This window comes from Trichomycterus rosablanca, chromosome 2 (assembly GCF_030014385.1).
Source record: "Trichomycterus rosablanca isolate fTriRos1 chromosome 2, fTriRos1.hap1, whole genome shotgun sequence".
Lineage (NCBI taxonomy): Eukaryota > Metazoa > Chordata > Actinopteri > Siluriformes > Trichomycteridae > Trichomycterus > Trichomycterus rosablanca.
Window position 1 is genome coordinate 36,191,624 of NC_085989.1, and position 18,370 is coordinate 36,209,993.

The 18,370-nt window shown below is 39.1% G+C and overlaps 1 protein-coding gene across 1 annotated transcript in view; it reads left to right on the forward strand.

The window, feature by feature from the left end:
- The window catches only part of dennd3a (DENN/MADD domain containing 3a), a 31,853-nt gene extending 13,483 nt beyond the window's left edge, over positions 1 to 18,370 (forward strand). The window contains exons 14-23 of the mRNA XM_062986219.1: positions 3,763 to 4,022; positions 4,276 to 4,446; positions 6,151 to 6,280; positions 7,526 to 7,633; positions 13,182 to 13,321; positions 13,786 to 13,946; positions 14,904 to 15,043; positions 15,806 to 15,924; positions 16,230 to 16,367; positions 17,698 to 18,370. Coding sequence (XP_062842289.1) covers positions 3,763 to 4,022; positions 4,276 to 4,446; positions 6,151 to 6,280; positions 7,526 to 7,633; positions 13,182 to 13,321; positions 13,786 to 13,946; positions 14,904 to 15,043; positions 15,806 to 15,924; positions 16,230 to 16,367; positions 17,698 to 17,898 — 1,568 coding nt within the window. The 3' untranslated portion in view covers positions 17,899 to 18,370. The remainder of the gene's footprint in view (positions 1 to 3,762; positions 4,023 to 4,275; positions 4,447 to 6,150; positions 6,281 to 7,525; positions 7,634 to 13,181; positions 13,322 to 13,785; positions 13,947 to 14,903; positions 15,044 to 15,805; positions 15,925 to 16,229; positions 16,368 to 17,697) is intronic.

Below are 18,370 nucleotides of genomic sequence, written 5' to 3' on the forward strand. Positions count from 1 at the left end.
CAAAGATGTTCTATTGGGTTTAGGTCTGGAGACATGCTTGGCCAGTCCATCACCTTTACCCTCAGCCTCTTCAATAAAGCAGTGGTCGTCTTAGAGGTGTGTTTGGGGTCATTATCATGCTGGAACACTGCCCTGCGACCCAGTTTCCGGAGGGAGGGGATCATGCTCTGCTTCAGTATTTCACAGTACATATTGGAGTTCATGTGTCCCTCAATGAAATGTAACTCCCCAACACCTGCTGCACTCATGCAGCCCCAGACCATGGCATTCCCACCACCATGCTTGACTGTAGGCATGACACACTTATCTTTGTACTCCTCACCTGATTGCCGCCACACATGCTTGAGACCATCTGAACCAAACAAATTAATCTTGGTCTGGTTCCAGTAATCCATGTCCTTTGTTGACATGTCTTCAGCAAACTGTTTGTGGGCTTTCTTGTGTAGAGACTTCAGAAGAGGCTTCCTTCTGGGGTGACAGCCATGCAGACCAATTTGATGTAGTGTGCGGCGTATGGTCTGAGCACTGACAGGCTGACCCCCCACCTTTTCAATCTCTGCAGCAATGCTGACAGCACTCCTGCGCCTATCTTTCAAAGACAGCAGTTGGATGTGACGCTGAGCACGTGCACTCAGCTTCTTTGGACGACCAACGCGAGGTCTGTTCTGAGTGGACCCTGCTCTTTTAAAACGCTGGATGATCTTGGCCACTGTGCTGCAGCTCAGTTTCAGGGTGTTGGCAATCTTCTTGTAGCCTTGGCCATCTTCATGTAGTGCAACAATTCGTCTTTTAAGATCCTCAGAGAGTTCTTTGCCATGAGGTGCCATGTTGGAACTTTCAGTGACCAGTATGAGAGAGTGTGAGAGCTGTACTACTAAATTGAACACACCTGCTCCCTATGCACACCTGAGACCTAGTAACACTAACGAGTCACATCACATTTTTGAGGGAAAATGACAAGCAGTGCTCAATTTGGACATTTAGGGGTGTAGTCTCTTAGGGGTGTACTCACTTTTGTTGCCGGTGGTTTAGACATTAATGGCTGTATATTGAGTTATTTTGAGGGAAGAATAAATTTACACTGTTATATAAGCTGCACACAGACTACTTTTCATTGTGTCAAAGTGTCATTTTGTCAGTGTTGTCCCATGAAAAGATATACTTAAATATCTGCAGAAATGTGAGGGGTGTACTCACTTTTGTGATACACTGTATATACTACAGTACAGTAAGTAGCATGAAATATGACAGATACATGTTTAATAGATTTTAGCTACAGTATGTTTAGCTACTCAAATGTAATTAGGTTTGTTGCAACACTGTAGCTCCGACTAATTATGTTTCCTAAGAGTGTTTTGTCATTATATTCTAAAATCAGTGCACTAGGGTTAGGGTTAGGGGTAAGGTAGTTCATAAAACTAAACTAGGTGTCACGGCTTGATGGGTAGCACTGTCATCTCGCAGCAAGAAGGTCCTGTGAGGTTTTTTCTCATTTTTTCTTCATGTTTTTCCCCTAATCTAGTCACATTCAATTACGCTTCACCTCTACCAATACAACCCTCTGACTGGGGAGCTTTGAAACTGGCACACACCCCCTCCGACATGTGAGCAGTACAGACTGCCTCTTTTCACCTGCACGAGGCAAGTTTATATGTGGATCAGCCTTATGCACGAAGAGCCACACCCTGATCAGCATTATTCCCCAACTCTGCACAAACGCCATCAATCAGCCAGCAGAGGTCGTAATTGCGTAATTGTTATGAGGAACCCTGGTCCGGCTCATCCCACCCTTGAACAACAGCCAATCGTTGTTTATGTGGCCACCCAGCCCAGCCGGATAGGTCCTGGGTATGATTCCCAAGTGGACCATCTGGGTCCTTTCTGTGTGGAGTTTCCTGCGGGTGCTCCAGTTTCCTCCCACAGTCCAAAGACAGTTGGGACATTATGGAACATAAACAGAAGGAAGTAATTTCTAAATTTGATGTTATACAGACAAAAAAAAATGCTTTGAAATTGCACCTTTTTCATCCCATTGTTTAAAGCTCAGAATCATTTACATGCTCAATAGGTTCCTTATCTATCTGTCTATTCATCCATCCCAGGGGTGTGTCTAGTCTAATTGAACCCAATTGAATTTAGTTTGGTAAACTGATTATATAAGTAACTTAAAATAGCAGTATTTTTTAAATAAATGAAAGGATTGTTTTGAAAATATGTATTGTCTTTTTCTCATATTCAATCTTGTTTAACGCTTAGAATCATTTACATGAACAAATATGTAAAAATACATAAAATGGGTAAAATATGTTTTCATTAAACAGTATAAATGAATCTATTCGATCTATGTGCACTGTGTATGATATCCATAAATGCCATGTCATGGTGTAGACTGATGGGAGCGGATGTGGTTTGCCAGGTGTGGAGTCTACAGCGACAGTCTCAGTGCAGTCTGTATTTTACCTTGATTCCTCAGCGGATGGTAAGCTTAGATTGTGCTGCTGAAGGGTCTGTGATGTTTGTGTATGTGTGTAACCTATTACTCATTTATTGCCGGATGTGCTTCAAGCCTTCAAATTTAACTGTTTGCTTTAATCCTAAACCCTGTTTGTTCTTTAACTCAGAGCTTGTACCTCTTCATCGTCTGCTGTTTAGGAGAGGTCCTGCTGGCATGCTGCTAGTTAATCATTTCCTGTTTTAGCTTAAAAGGCTGCTTTCGCTCTGAGGAAAAAAACTATTATGGAATGACTTGTGTTTGCATTGTGTGGCTTTTTCCTTAGACACAATTAATTCGGCTTTGTTTTGGTATGCTGAAATTGTTGATTGCTGCATGGTTTAGGAATTGCAGTGGGTAAACAAGTGATCACATTTCCAAATTGGAGGTACAGTGTTAATATTATATACACATATATTGTACCTACCCTTTTCTACTTGTAAAACCACTTTGAAGATGTTAAAACACTGACTATATTCCACCTACTACTATCTACCCATCCATTAATATAAAGGAACCATATTGCCATATGCCATCTGCATTTCAAAATTAAGATTCATCAAACCAGGTAATGGCTTTCCACACCATGAACTTCTAGTTTGGTAAGCCTGTGCCCACTGTAGTCTTACATTACTTTTCTTCGGTGGCAGGAGTGGTACAAAAAATCACCTGTGACAAAAAAAAAATATCAACCAAACACAAAATCAAACACAAGACAACCAAGAACTTGTTGCCATAAAAATGAAAATATAAAACCAGACAGAAACATAATATCTATCTTACCATAAAATGACACATACATATTTAACATGACATTAAAATCCAAATAAATAAATACAATACTTTGTTAGGAAATCAACAAAATATTACATTTGGCCTGGATTGTCCTAACAATGTAAACAATGGTGTAACTGTAGATTGTTGATAGTGTAACCTTAACCTAAACGTTAACATTAGAGTGTTAACCAGATGACGAGTGTTTTAAGTGTGTGCAACTGCTTTAAAAACATTAGGACCTCCTAAAAATTGTTCCTGAAGTCTGGCTGGATAAAAATGAACAAACCTGATGATACAGGTGATGCCAGCTTGTCAGGAACAAAACAAGAAACTGTGCTTCTAATGACAAGTCAAAAGCTGTAGTTACAAATGGTCTGCTTTTGGAAATGCCAAATACGCTGCTGCTTCCAATGCATTAAACCAACCTAGCAGGAAAACTGTGTATTCGGGAGCTTTACCCCTGAACAGCACTGCCTGGGTTTTTTTTTTAATAGGTCAACAGAAGCAGGTGGACCCTGAGGTCTTCCGTTTCTTCTACACCATATGGAAGGAGACTGAGGCTGAAGCTCAGGATGTGGATTTGCCTGCTGCCGTGCTGGAGCACCTAGAGGCTAACGAGTGTGTGTACAAGCTATCCTCATCTGTAAAGACCAGCCATGGGGTGGGCAAGATCGCCATGACCCAGCGTCGGCTCTTCCTGCTCACTGAGGGACGACCTGGTTATGTTGAGGTCACCAAGTTCAGAGATATTGAGGTGAGCTCATGTTTCGCTGTGTTTCCACAAGAATTACATATTTTTTACAGATGTCATGTATAATGGTTTTGACCCTACTTTTCTTGGAAGTGTTTTATTTAACAAATTATATTAGTAAATGTTGGAGAACGTGTATCAGATATTTTGGGGGCAGAGGGTAATATACAGCAGTATTTTGAGAAAGGTGCTGTCTTTTTAGTAAACTGATAATAATCTGAGGAATTTTTAACTTCTGTCTGTTCATTTCATTCAGGAAGTGAAGATATCATCTGCTCCTTTACTTCTTCTGAGGATTCCTTCTTTAAAGATTAAGACTAGCCTGAGGAAGGAGAGTTTTGAAGCTAACCTGAAATCTGAGTGTGATCTTTGGCACCTGATGATTAAAGAGATGTGGGCAGGGAGAAAAATGGCAGATGAACACAAGGTTAGTTTCATTTCAATGTCTCAACATTAAAGCTCAGTCCTGGGTGAATTTTCAAAATAAACTGTGCCCTGATCCGAATCAAAGTGTAAATGAAGATGAATTAAGGAAGATACATTTTGTTTATGTGGTTATGCACGTTTTAAGTATATTTTTGACTAGTACATGTAAACAATAAATCTCAGAGTTAATATTTTATTTATTACAAAATTTGGCAATATACATCATTTGGATTGTCTAAAAACATTTTGTTTTACTAATAAGGCAATATCATCATAATTTAATTTAATTTATCATGATCGGGGTCACGGTGGGTCCAGTTCCACACACCCAGACATAGCCAATCATATCTGTGCAGGTGCTCGGCCAGCTGATAGCACCGCCAGGATTTGAACCCGGATCTCAGTGGTGATGGGCTATTGTCTGGATGATTATCATGCTGCATAATTCAAACTTTGCTGCATTTGACCTGCAAATTCATAGTTCCATCAATTACAGCAAGGTCCTGTGGAAGCAAAGCAGCTCCAGACACACACTGCCACCACCATGTTTAACTGTTGGAATGATGTTCTTACGGTGGAATGTAGTGATCTAGATCTAACCGTTTCCATGCCACTGCTTGAAAGGTCCGTGAAATTTCCCCATGAATGTAGTAGGGCCCTGCTTATAGGCCTCCACATACCCAGTGAGACCAATGTGTTTGTACTGTTTTTCCAGCTGCCTGTCTCTAGCCTTTTTTGCTCAAGGCCTTAAGGTATATCATATTGCAGAAGTTTATGTATACAAACGATTATGTAGAACGTTTGCTGTTGTAAAAACAGCAGTTGTAAAAAGTTACTAAGAATCATGTATGATAGAATAATGGGATTAAGATTTAATTAAAGATAAAGGTTATGGTCACAGACATGTCAGTTAAAACTGGAAATAGAGGCAACCCAGTTATACACACTCAATCAAGAATATGATATTAGCACATGTAATATCAGGGACATTAACACATGTAATATCAGCACATTCAAAGAGAACTAAAGAAATTCCATGCAAAACAGCAAGTCATGTGTCAACATGATTATTAAAATCTTCTCCTAATATAACAGTGACGGTTTAAAGGGTGCAGACTGAAGACAAAAGATCAAAGAGCTCTGTGGAAAATATTGTTGAGATATAGGAATTCCATAAATAAGAAGAAACTGTAGTGCTTTCAGACCAGCCCCAAAAAGTTCAAGCACTGTATATTAAAGGACTGATATATCCCTTATTTTAAAATCACCACTGTGAAGAATTGCCACCTTTGCCCACCAAGCAGGGCTTGATAGTATAAACATACCCCAGTTGTTAAAGCAAGGATAATCTCAATGTTTCTGACAGTTCTCATATCCATCTGAAGTTTTTTCCAAAGGTGGTGCAGCAGGATATTTTGCCAGTGCACCTGTGCTGATATTCTGAACTCTGAACCAACACTGTACCAATCATATTGATTTTAGATTGTAATGACTTTTAAAATCAAGATACTAAAAGTTAGCCAGTTTGTTATGTATACTGTATGTCTACATAAACCAAAATAAGGCTTAATGGGGGAGAATCATATTTACACCTCTTAATTCACTTTTAATACACTAGCGTTTTGTTTACAAACACTAAAAGTCTAACGTCTTTGCATACCAATTCCTTACCAATTAACTAGTAAACGTATGCATTTCTTTATAGGACCCCCAGTACATGCAGCAGGCTTTATCCAATGCTCTGTTAATGGATGCTGTGGTTGGATGTCTCCAGTCTCAAAAAGCGATTTATGCCGCTTCTAAACTGGCCTACTTTGACATGATGAAGAGAGAAGGTTAGTAGATCCATTATCTATCAAGTCATTTCTGTAGTAAAGCTTTTTAATTGCTTAGGATTGTAAATGCATTCACTCTTTTATCAATAGATTGCTGTTCTAGGAGCAGTTCCTATTCTTTTTAGTGAAAGTTTTCATGACTTTCATGACAGACCTTTCTGTCTGATTGTTGGCCTGTTGTTATTTTTCAGCTGTATTTTAATAATCATTTATATTTATATATTTATATTTTATATTTTCAGCATTTAGCAGATGCTTTTATCCAAAGCGACTTACATTATACAGTCTAAGCAAATGAGGGTTAAGGGCCTTGCTCAAGGGCCCAACATTGGCAACCTGGCAGTAAGCCTTCTGCTTACTAGTCCAGTACCTTAATCACTAGGCTACAACTGCCCTACATGAAATCAAACATATAAATTGTGCTTGCTTTTATTTTGTAATTAAATAGCAAGGTATGTAAAGTTAGCACACCCCATTTGGCAGGTATCACAGCTTGCAAAGGCATTGCATAGCCAGCTAGGTGATTTTCTCTTATTTTAGGGTGCTGCTTAAAAGACAAAGGTTGAAGAATTACTAAATTATTTACATTCTGTCATTAGCTAGCGATTTTTTTTTTAAATGACTATGGCCGCATATCTGCAGGGTGGGGGCCGGACTATTTGTGGGGTAGGATCTTTATACGCTGTGTAAGGACCCTGATTGGCGGAAGAGATGCCTGTGCAGAATGCAGGGACGAGAAGAGAAGGGCTGTGCATGTGTCGGAAGAGGTGTGTACAGTGACGTTCTCTCCTCGGATGCAATCTGGTATCTCTGGTAGCAGCGGAAGACAAATTGAGTGTGCTAAATCGGGAGGTAAATGGGAAGAAAATGGGGGGAAAAAGTTAGAGATTCTAAAAATGTGTACACATTTTTGCATATTTTTGCTTATATTTTTAATTCATCAAATATAAGTAACTATTTGAACATGCATAACATACTGTAGGGTTTTTCACTTCAAAGCTGTTTACTATTAATTTTTTTTTAATTAATGAAATTGCGATTTTGTCAGTGGTGCACAAACATTTGCATTCAGTTATTATTGTGCTAGAGCAGTCATCTGCAAAACTGATTTGAATATAGATCCTGTATCCATTTATTTTGTGCATTTTTGATCAATTTGGGTCACAGTTGTTTTACTTTGCACAAACAGATGATTCCTGGTTTAAGTGAACATAATAAAGTGTATATAAATTTGTTTTCCTACAGTACCAATGATGGTCCCCAAAACAACATCTGAGACCCTAAAGCATAAAATCAACCCCTGTCTGGACCTGACCTCTCCTCAAGCTGTGGACATTCTGTTCTACACTCCAGGTTAGACGTGGCATTTCTTTGTTTAATTCGAAGTCAGCTGGAAACAAACACTGAAAAAAATCTTAGCACTAGCACATTTTTACTATGAGATTCTTATATGTAACCTATTTCCAGGAAGTTGGTGACAGTTTGGAGTGAAACCATCCTACTGCATTGGCAGATACACAGTATGAAAAAAAGTATTAGGACACCCATTCAAGTTTTTAGGTACATGTGTTTCGGCCATAACAATTGCTAACAGGTGTAATAAATCAGTTATATAAAAGAGATTATATGCTTCCAACTTTGTAGCAACGGTTTTGGGAAGGTTCTTTTCTGTTCCAACATGACTGTGCTTCTGTACACCAAGCACAGTCTATAAGGACATAAGAACATAAACAAGTTTGGTTTAAAGAAACTCCAGTGACCTGCACAGAGCCCTGACCTCAGCCCAAATGAACAGCTTTGGAATGAACTGGCTTTCTTGACCAACATCAGTGCCCAGCCACACAAATGCTCTTTTAACTGGACACAATGATCACAGGCATACTTCAATGTTTTATCAGGAGAGTGGATGATGTTATAGCTGAAGATATCACATGCTGGTCACTTCATTTTAATACTATTTGTTTTTGGAATGGGATGTCCAACAAGCTTATGGTGTCCAAATACTTTTGGCAATACAGTATGTTTACATAAAGCAAAAAGCTAAATGACCTCATTATGTGGTGATCTTGAAGTGAACGTTCTTGTACTAAAGCTTATAAAGGGTGTCCCAAAATTCACGCAAGAAGTAATTTTGATAGAGAACACAGGTTTTTAATTAAAAATTGTAAATTTTTAATTGATTCATAAAGTATACAGTATAGGGTTATGTATGGAATAGCATATCGGGTAAATGGCCTCCATGGCTTTGCTGGCACATACGCACTATTTTGTCGAAATTTTCCATGACCGTTTTGCATAAATGTGGCTGAATTTCGTTGATACAGTGCTCAATTTCCTCCTTCAAGGCGTGGGTGGTCGTGGGCTTGATGGCATAAACCTTAGACTTTAAAAAAAAAAACAAAGAAAAAAGTGCAACGGCGTTAAATCGCATGATCTGGGCGGCCAATTCTGATCACCAAAACGGGAAATTACACGACAAGGAAATGACTCATGCAGTAATTGAATTGTTTCTCGGGCATGAGGCACCGATTCTGTATGGCATGTGGCACCGTCTTGTTGAAACCACATGTCGTCCACATCCATATCTTGCAATTTAGGCACAAAAAGCTGGATTATCATGTCGCGATAGCGAGCACCATTAACTGTTATTGCATGACCAGCCGCATTTTCTAATGAAGAATGGTCCAAATTCAAATCTTGCGTGAATTTTGGGACACCCTATATTAAGGTTGACAGTAGACCTCTATTGTGCTTCGTAGTTCATCTCAGTTGACATAACACTGAACATGAAATACTGGCTACTTCACAAGCTATGCTGTTCAGGCACATATTCCAGGATGTGTGTAGTGACAAACCAGGTCTTTTTTCATGTCTTTGTGTGTCCCAGTACTTTCAGCTTTGACAGAAATGATCCAGTTACTTCAGAGAGCTTCCTGTGAAACAGCCTGGAGCTATTTCCCTTCAAAACGTTTCTATCCAGCTTCCAAAAAAAACAATACTGTTGCTTGTAAAAAGCCAATTGTTTTGCGTATTCATCTCTTTTTACTTCAGTAGCACTCACAGTACCAGCTGTAAAATTATGTTATCCGGTTTCCTGGAAATGTTTTGGCCACTGTCATTAAAAAGCCCACAGCCTTGTTCACAGGTGGAAAGGGGTCTAGTGCTAGGGCTGCCACTAACGACTATTATGCTTCTAAACAATTAATTTTCCTCCAAAAAATTAAGTTCAGAATCTCATTTAAGCTTCTTTTACCAACAAACTGTATGGCATAATCATATGGCACAAAACTAAATGTAAACAGGGTTTATGTCCATATTATAAAATTATCAAGTGTTCCATATTAAACAAAGTGCAACACTTTTAAACTTTTAGCAGAAATAAAATAGTTAGAGGTAGGCATGTCTCATTAAGTCCAACGTACAGTAAAGACACAATGAGCCCAGATTCTAACCTACACATTCACTTCAAATTCTAAGCGATGTAAACAAATTGGTAAGTGTCCAATGCAGCAAAGTGCACGTCGGTCTAACCGAACTCGCTAAGGATTAAGGTATTCCAAGATCTCCATGATTAAGAAGCGTAATAAAACAATATAGACTTGCAACATGGCGCTAGTTCTGCTGTGGTATACCATCAAAGCTTTGCACAGTGTACAAACCACCTTTCTGTTTTGTGCCAGTTTTAAGTATTCCCAAACTTTTGATGATTTGGGTCTTGGAAAACTTGTAGCTTTTCTTTGAAAGCTCTCTACAATCGGTCTCTGACTGCTGCAGACAGCATTTTGTAAGACTGTGCTTAATGCCGCCAACCAGTGACTGGACCAAATACAACTTAGGTCATGCATGCAGCAAGTAGTGCTGAGGGAAATTGTATGAACAGTTATATGAATGGAAACGTTGTAGAAATTAAAAAGGATCATTTATAAACATAGTTTTAAAAACGATTCATCGACTTCAAATATTGATGTTGACGTCGACCAATCACAGCAGCCCTATCGAATGCACTAGCCCACCACCACCGAGATCTACGTCCGTGCTATCAACCAGTCGGGCACCCAAAACAGGCAGGATTGGCAGTGCCTGTATGCAGCAGGTCCTTCTGAGACTCACAAAACATACAGCTGTCACACAAAATATTACTTCTCTGGAAATTCTGTAAATGACGTTGATTTTGTTCCAAGGGATATTACCCAACATCACATCACAAAGAACAGCAGCCGAGATTTGCTGATTAAAAGTGTCTTACAAAATACTATTTGTTACTGGTTGAACAGCCGGTTTGGTCACATTCCAGTTTATGATTTGATAGGTTAGGAATCTCACTTGGCCAGTGGAAGTTTTTTTTATATTCCATGACTTGTACGTCTACACTGCTAGTCAAAAATTTAGACACCTGATTAAAGCGAATGGAATTTTACCCAACCGAGTGAAGGTAATAAAAGCAAGATGTGGAAGCGCCTTAAAGTGCTACAGATTGGTGATCACTAAATAAAGCTAGTTGACAGAAATCCATTTGTTATTCAGTATTTAGGTCACTTTCACACCATTTTATTAAATTATTTCCCCCTTTATCTCCTAGTCTAATCATTTGCAATTCCCGATTTTGAATTCCCTGTTGCTTTAACAACCCCCGCACTTATCAAAGAGAGCCGGATCACCACACACCCCGTTCAATCTGCGTCCGCTTCTTATCACCTGCCAGTGTTGTGTTCCCACACACAGCTGTATCACATACAGAGAGCCAAGTTCAACTCCCATGTGACTTCTATAACTTTAACACTTGATATGTTTATTGCTCTGGAGAATTTGTGTACTCACATCCCTCTTGTACTTGCTGTTTCATTCCATAGTTTAGTTTTTTTATTAATGCTTTATTCAGATCGGGGTTGTGGTAAGTCTATTGTAATCTGGAAACAATGGATGCAAAGCACAAATACATGCTAGACAGTACCTCACACTCACCCTTTCATTTACTTACTCACTCCATTTACTGGCAAGACTGGCCAATAAGTGTACTTCCTACCCTTCCTGCACTGGGATGTGAGTGATTACACAGGGTAGTGTGTGATGCACTGCCAAGTGTTTCTTGCATATAAAATGTATATTTTATTAGCCGCTCAGGTGGCACAGCGGTAGAAATACGCGCTAGCACACCAGAGCTGGGTTTTCAAATACATCGTATCAAATCTCAGCTCTGCCACCTGGCTGGGCTGGGCGGCTACATGAACAACGATTAGCTGTTGTTCATAGGGTTAGGGGCAAGCCGGATCATGGGTCCTCATAACTGGTGCAATTACTACTCCTGCACAGGGCTGAGGAATAATGCTGATCAGGGTGTGGCTCTCCGTGCACAGTGCTGATCGGTATATATGAACTCGAATCATGCAGGTGAAAAATGCAGTCTGTACTGAGCACGTGTTGGAGGGGGCGTGTGTCAGCTGAGAAGCGTCCTCAGTCAGCAGTGGAGGGTTGAATCAGTGGGGGATGCAATCAGGGTAATTGGACACAACTAGATTAGGGGAGCAAAGTCGGGGGAAAGGTTGGGAAAATAGAAAATTAAAAAAAATTATATTTTATTTACTGGGACATTTATCAGGAATCAATTATTAAGTGAATACAGGTTAGTGTTACAAGGTTAAAAGTATGTGGACATACCTTCTAATTACTTCTAATTAGAGTTTAGATGATTATAGCAGTAATCATTGCTAACAGGTCTATAACATCAATTATATGTGTTTCCAACTTTGTAGTAACAGCTTTAGATGGATTTGTTACTCCAGCATGTTCGTGCCCCTGTGCACAAATTTAAATCCATACACACATGGTTTTCTGTTGATGAACTTCTGTGGCCTCCATGACCATAACACCTGAACCTTACAGAACACCTTTGGGATTGAAACGTCCGTTGCAAGCCGTTCCATCTAGTCTAATGCTACTAATACTGTTATAGCAATAGTATAATATAATAGCCAACTTTCCACAAGAGTCCAGTGTCCATGGTAAGAATAGGATGTCCAACAGACTGATGGTCAAGTACTAACATACACTATATGGCCAAAAGTATGTGGACACATAGCCATGAGCTAGTTTAAAAATTCACTGTTGCATTCAGAATTAAATTTGCAACAAATTGTATTATATTGCCCACCATATCTTAAGCATGTACAATGACAATTTGTACAAATTTATTTTCATAATAATGATACATGACAATAAAACAAAAAAAATTAATCTGCACGTTACAAACAAGCGAATGCTACTGGTTGTGAAGGAATTTTGAAACTTGATCAGCATTTGCCTAATTTTTAAGCAAAGGTGCAAAGGTCACAGTGTTTATAATAAATCTTAAACAACTTTGTGACTTTCTTGATGGATTTTATTGAACAAGTGGAAACATAAAGGTGTATTCAAGGTATCCAGTCAAAAGGGGCATGGCTCGGTGGGTAGCACTGTCGCCTCACAGCAAGAAGGTCCTGGGTTCGATTCCAAGGTGAAACGGTCCAGGTTCTTCCTGTGTGAAGTTTGCATGTTCTCCCCTTGTCTGCGTGGATTTCCTCCGGGAGCTCCAGTTTCCTCCCACAGTCCAAAAACATGCAAGTGAGGTGAATTAGAGACACAAAATTGTCCATGACTGTGTTTGACATTAAACTTGACCTGATGAATCTTGTGTAACCAGTAACTACCTGTCCTGTCATGAATGTAACCACATGTGTGTAAAACATGACTTTAAAATCATAATAAATAACTACAAGCCAAAGGACATGCATTTATTCTCTTGGCAAGTAACCAATGTGTGCTTTCAGTTTCCACTTCATCTTCTACTGTAGCTCTAGCATAATAAAAATACTGTTTAGTCCAGCCCCTATTTTGATGATCTAATTGTGGTTGTCGTTCTTTTCAGGAGAACTAGGTGCAGTAGGGTTAGACGGTGGTGGATATCCAAAACTTTGGTGTGCTTTGAGTGATGGAAAGGTGGTGGTGTTTGACGCCGCCAGCTGGTCAATGCAGCAGAACCGCATTCAAGTGGGGAGCTCCCGCCTGGTAAGGGACCTATTTTCATTCAGTGGGGAGGAGTAGTAATTGGTCATGTCTGAGAGACTGAGCGAGAGCTTATAGTCTGGATTTAGTGCCAACTGATTTCCACCTTTTTGAGAATAGAAGCTTTATGGGGAAGAAGATTTTCATGTGATGATGTGAAAGCAGCGGTGCATCAGGGGCTACACGCTCAACCAAAATCATTTTTGCTGATGGCATCGGAAGGTGACTGTAGAAAAGTGATGTCATTTGTTATTGAAATTCTAAGTAAATAGAGTTTAAAAAAAGAGTGTTGAAACTTTTTGAAGAACCCTCTTATTGTACACTGTTATTGGTTACATTTTGCATATTTCAATGATTACAGTTTTCTTTATAACTCGAGATTATTTGCTGCCTTCTGCTGGATTCTGGTACCCTCCTTCATGTTAACTTTTTAATGACCCAACCTGACCTTGTTTTGGCGCCAACAGAATTGCATGCTTAGAGTGGATCAGCAGCAGCTCTGGATCGGATCTCAGGACTCAGTCATTTACATAATTAATCCAAACAGTATGTCCTGTAATAAACAGCTAACAGAGCACCGTGCTGAGGTAACCGGCCTCGCCCTGGAGGAAAGACCTGACAAGTTCAGGTAAAGCACACCCATAATGCATCTAATACGGCATGTTCATGATCACGTTGCAGCCACATGACCTATATTACTTTACTTCCTTGTAAAACGTCTAGTGCTGGCTGTTTTTCATTAAAGTTTTATTGCCAGGTGGCAGATGTATTGTGCTGTAACTCTTTGAGAGCTTATGTTTATATCAAATAGTAACACACCTAACCTAAAGTAAACAGTGTATTCATATATCAGTGCGTATTCAAGGTTGTTAGAACCCTGATTAGCAAGTACATGTGTGTTAAGAGCTGAGAAAGAACACTGAGGTGGCATGGCTCTAAATTAACTCGGCTCTTTTTAGACATCTATCATGATTTTAAGTTTATGAATAGTGTTAACAATGGCTAATCCTTAGATTTCTTTGGCTTAGTTTAGTTCCTGTTGGCTAAATATCCAAAATGCCTACGAAGTTTATTGCTGACACAATATAAGCCCTATGGGAAGTGGTGTCAGTTGGACATTGTTTTAACCTACATAACAAAAGAGGGAAAAGATTAGCTACATTCAAAACCACATACTAATGGTCTGCTAATCTGCATAATATTGTGCTGCTAAACGTTTGTGGTTTGCTTTATGACAGCTTATACACTGATCAGCCATAACATTAAAACCACCTCCTTGAAATAAAATCAAGTGGTGTTTACCTACAGTGTTCCATGGCTTTGTTGGTTACTTGCCTGGACAGGGTGCCAATCCACCTTTAGGGCTTCGCCCAACCTCCTGCCCCACCCCTCCTTTTCTTTCCTTTCCCAGACATAGCCAATCATGTCTATGTAGACACCCGGCTGGTCGATAGCACCACTTAAGATTAAAACACGCACCTCAGCGGTGGAGGGCTGCACCACCCGAGCACCCAAAAATGATATTTTGAGCATTGTGTAATGCTCTGTGTACTTCTGTTTCATAAATACAATGTCACTCTTCCAGCCATTTGTTGGCGTACTCATGCAGTATAGATGGTACAGTGATTGTCTGGGACGTAGCCACACTGCAGAAGAAACGTGACATTCATCTAAACTGTAACAGACTGCAGTGTCTTCAGATCCACGGCGGTAAACTATGGTGCTGTAAGTATGTTTATTGCATGATATTGTTTTAATTATTTGCTTTAGCTATTTTATTTGTAATAGCAGTTACCACCATTTATGGCATTTAGCAGATGATTTTATCGAAAGCATCTTGCAGTTAGGTAAGGGTTAGGGTCTTGCCTAAAGGACTTGCTTAAGGGCCAAACAGTGGCAACGTGGTAGACGTCACTTATCAAAGTAATCTAATATACACATCATCTTTGTAAAAATACATTAATAAAACTTTACTTTATGGTAGCTCAATTACCAAATGTAATTGTTGATTGAGAATAATAAGCTCACTCCCCACATATTTATCCCCACATACGAACAGTGGTGAATCTAACCAAGACTGGCCAACCAGCTGAATCCTTTAAGACCTCAGTGACCATTCATCCACGAAGTCATCAAAGTCTGCCACACTTCCATAAAAAACCCTTAAAAATATCAGAAGTCTCTAGTCTTACTTATAGTTAATGTTCATTACTTCACAAAATTGCTGAGGTTATCCACTATATGTAAACAAACTAGTGTTAAATTAATTGCAAGTGATTGATTGCAGTCAGTGTTGCTGATGGTGGTGCAAATTAAGGGTGACATTATATTGAGTATGTTATAGATAGCTTTAGTCTAAATAAATGTAAATATGTGTTGTTTTACCTATAACTATGCTCTTCATTACTGTTTATGGAAACAAAGCATATGTGAGAAAATGGGGTGAAGTCCAAAAAAAGACTCACATTTTATGACCGTTGTTTATAGGTGCGCAGGATTGTGTGATGGAGGTGCTCCGGACTGGCACAGTGCACCGCAGGATGTCTCTTCCCAATCACCCGCAGGGATTATCAAGCTCTTACAGCAGCTTTTTGGTGTTTAATGAGGTAAATTTCTGTGGACTTTTTCCCGTCCTGCTTTTTACAAACCTACACCCCGCTGCCCTGATCCTCTCTGAACAGCCTTCTGTCTACCACACTTCATGTCTTCTGGGTAAGGAAACATGAGTCATAATGACAGGCCGGTAAAAATAATAAAAGATCTCTAATGAAACACTTGTGTGTTAGCACCAACTGATATTCTGAGTAGGGTTTTAGTCTTGTGATGTGACATTTCACAAGCTGTGAACAGCAGTTATCCTAATTGTGTTCTAGGGCTGTGATGGTTGTGCTAAGCTGCTTTGTTTTCACAGAGAATGCAGATATGGACCAGCTGTGCAGACACCGGTGAGTTGTGTGTGTGGCACCTTAGTGACCTGAAGAGGCCATTCCAGAGAATCCAGCTGCCTGACTGCGCTGGTGTCAACAGCATGATTAAAGTCAAGAACCAGGTGAGAAACACCTAAACATAAAATTTGCATTAGAAAAGAACCCTCTGTTTATTAGGGAAGTACCCTGTCCTGATGCGATGTGTAGGGTCCTCACATGACAAAGTTTCATGTCTATTTGTGCTAAAGAAAAGCACCTTCTACACCTAAAACTTATGTATATTTTAATCCCACATGCAGGCATTGTCACCAGCCATTACCAGTCAATTTTAATTTTTTAGTTCAAGTTTGATTCCATAGCAAAAGAAAAAAGCAGTAATTAGGCCCAGTCCTTTATTTAAGAATTATTTAAAGCTATTTTAAGGCTATTAAAGTAATTGGTGTTTACCAATGTTACTTTACTAATCCCATCTGATACTGCTATGTTAGTTTAAGGACTGCAGGCTCCCATTTCTTTAAGCATTACAGCTAAAAAAAATAACCACAGTGAAGTGTACAAATTGGCATATTGGTAAAAATGTTGTGGCCATTGAAGAAAAAGAGCTTTGTACCAAAACTGTGGGTAGCACTGTCACCTCACACCAAGAAGGTCCTGGGTTCAATCCCCAGGTGGCGCGGTCCGGGTTTTTTCTGTGTGGAGTTTGCATGTTCTCCCTGTGTCTGTGTGGGTTTTCTCCGGGAGCTCCGGTTTCCTCCCACAGTCCAAAGACATGCAAGTGAGGTGAATTGGAGATACTAAACTGTCCATTACTGTGTTTGACATTGTGAACTGATAAATCTTGTGTAACGAGTGACTACCCTTTCTGTCATGAATGTAACCAAAGTGTAGAACATGACGTTAAAATCCTAATAAAATAAATAAAATAAGGTAATTAAAGTAATTAGTGTTTACCAAAGTTACTTTACTTACGTCATCTTTACAGACTTCAGACTCCTATTTCTTCAAGCATTACAGCTAAAAAGAACCTCAGTGAAATGTACAAACTGACATATTGGTAAAAATGTGGTTGTGTCTATTGAAGAAAAAGGGCTTCGTATCAAAACTGCTGTAGAGTTCCAATTATTATTGCTTATTAATCATCATTTAATATCCGTTATACCTGTGCAAATAATTTACGTAAAGTTTAATGACCTGGCAATCGTACTAGGTTTTGCTTTGGGTAAGCTGTCTGTGCCAGTCTTCTTTACCTTTTGTTTTTGTTGTGTGTTTACACATAACATCTATTCAATAAGTTACTGGTAAATGTTTGGTTCAATGTACATGTGATAGAAGGAAATTGTAGTTGTAGTGTTTGTTATTTTTTTTATCGTATTATTCATTTATACATTTATATTGTCATAAAGGTGTGTAGTTTAAAAAAGTCTTATTTTATGCTTTTTCTCTTGTTCTCAGATTTGGGTGGGTGGCCACAGTCAGAATGGTGGAAAATCTCGGGGAAAGATCTATGTGTTGGACATGGAGCGCCACCTGGTGGAGAAGGAGCTGCAGGCACATTCGGATGCTGTACAGACCCTGTGTTCAGCAGAGGACCGTTACGTTCTCAGTGGTGCTGCTGCTCTGGATGGAAAGATTGCTATCTGGAAAGTGGAGTAGTATCAAGAGTGAATTATGGGTTCCTCCTAAAGAAGCACTTTAGCTTTACTGCGTTACACATGTGAGCTCAATAACCGTTTTACCATCTGTGGTTATCAGCAGACGTGTTATGGGTAAAGGAGTCTGAATTAATAGAATGAAATGGGATTATGATTATAAATATTGGGAGGTTTTTATATTAGTCTTATGAAAGACATATTTTAAAAAGGCACACACAAATACCGTACATATAAATGTTTATATGATGTTTTTACTTGTTTTTAATCTAATCTATATGTAAGCATTTTCTTCCTCACTTTTTACTATTATCAGTATTTATTTATCATTATATCCAGTACTTACTGCCCTATCTGTACCTAATGTGTTGTTTCATGCCATAGATATGAAACTATATCATGTTTGTAAATGATTTTATTTCTTCTATGCTGGTATATATATATTAAGGTGTCATGTTATATAATATAAATATGTT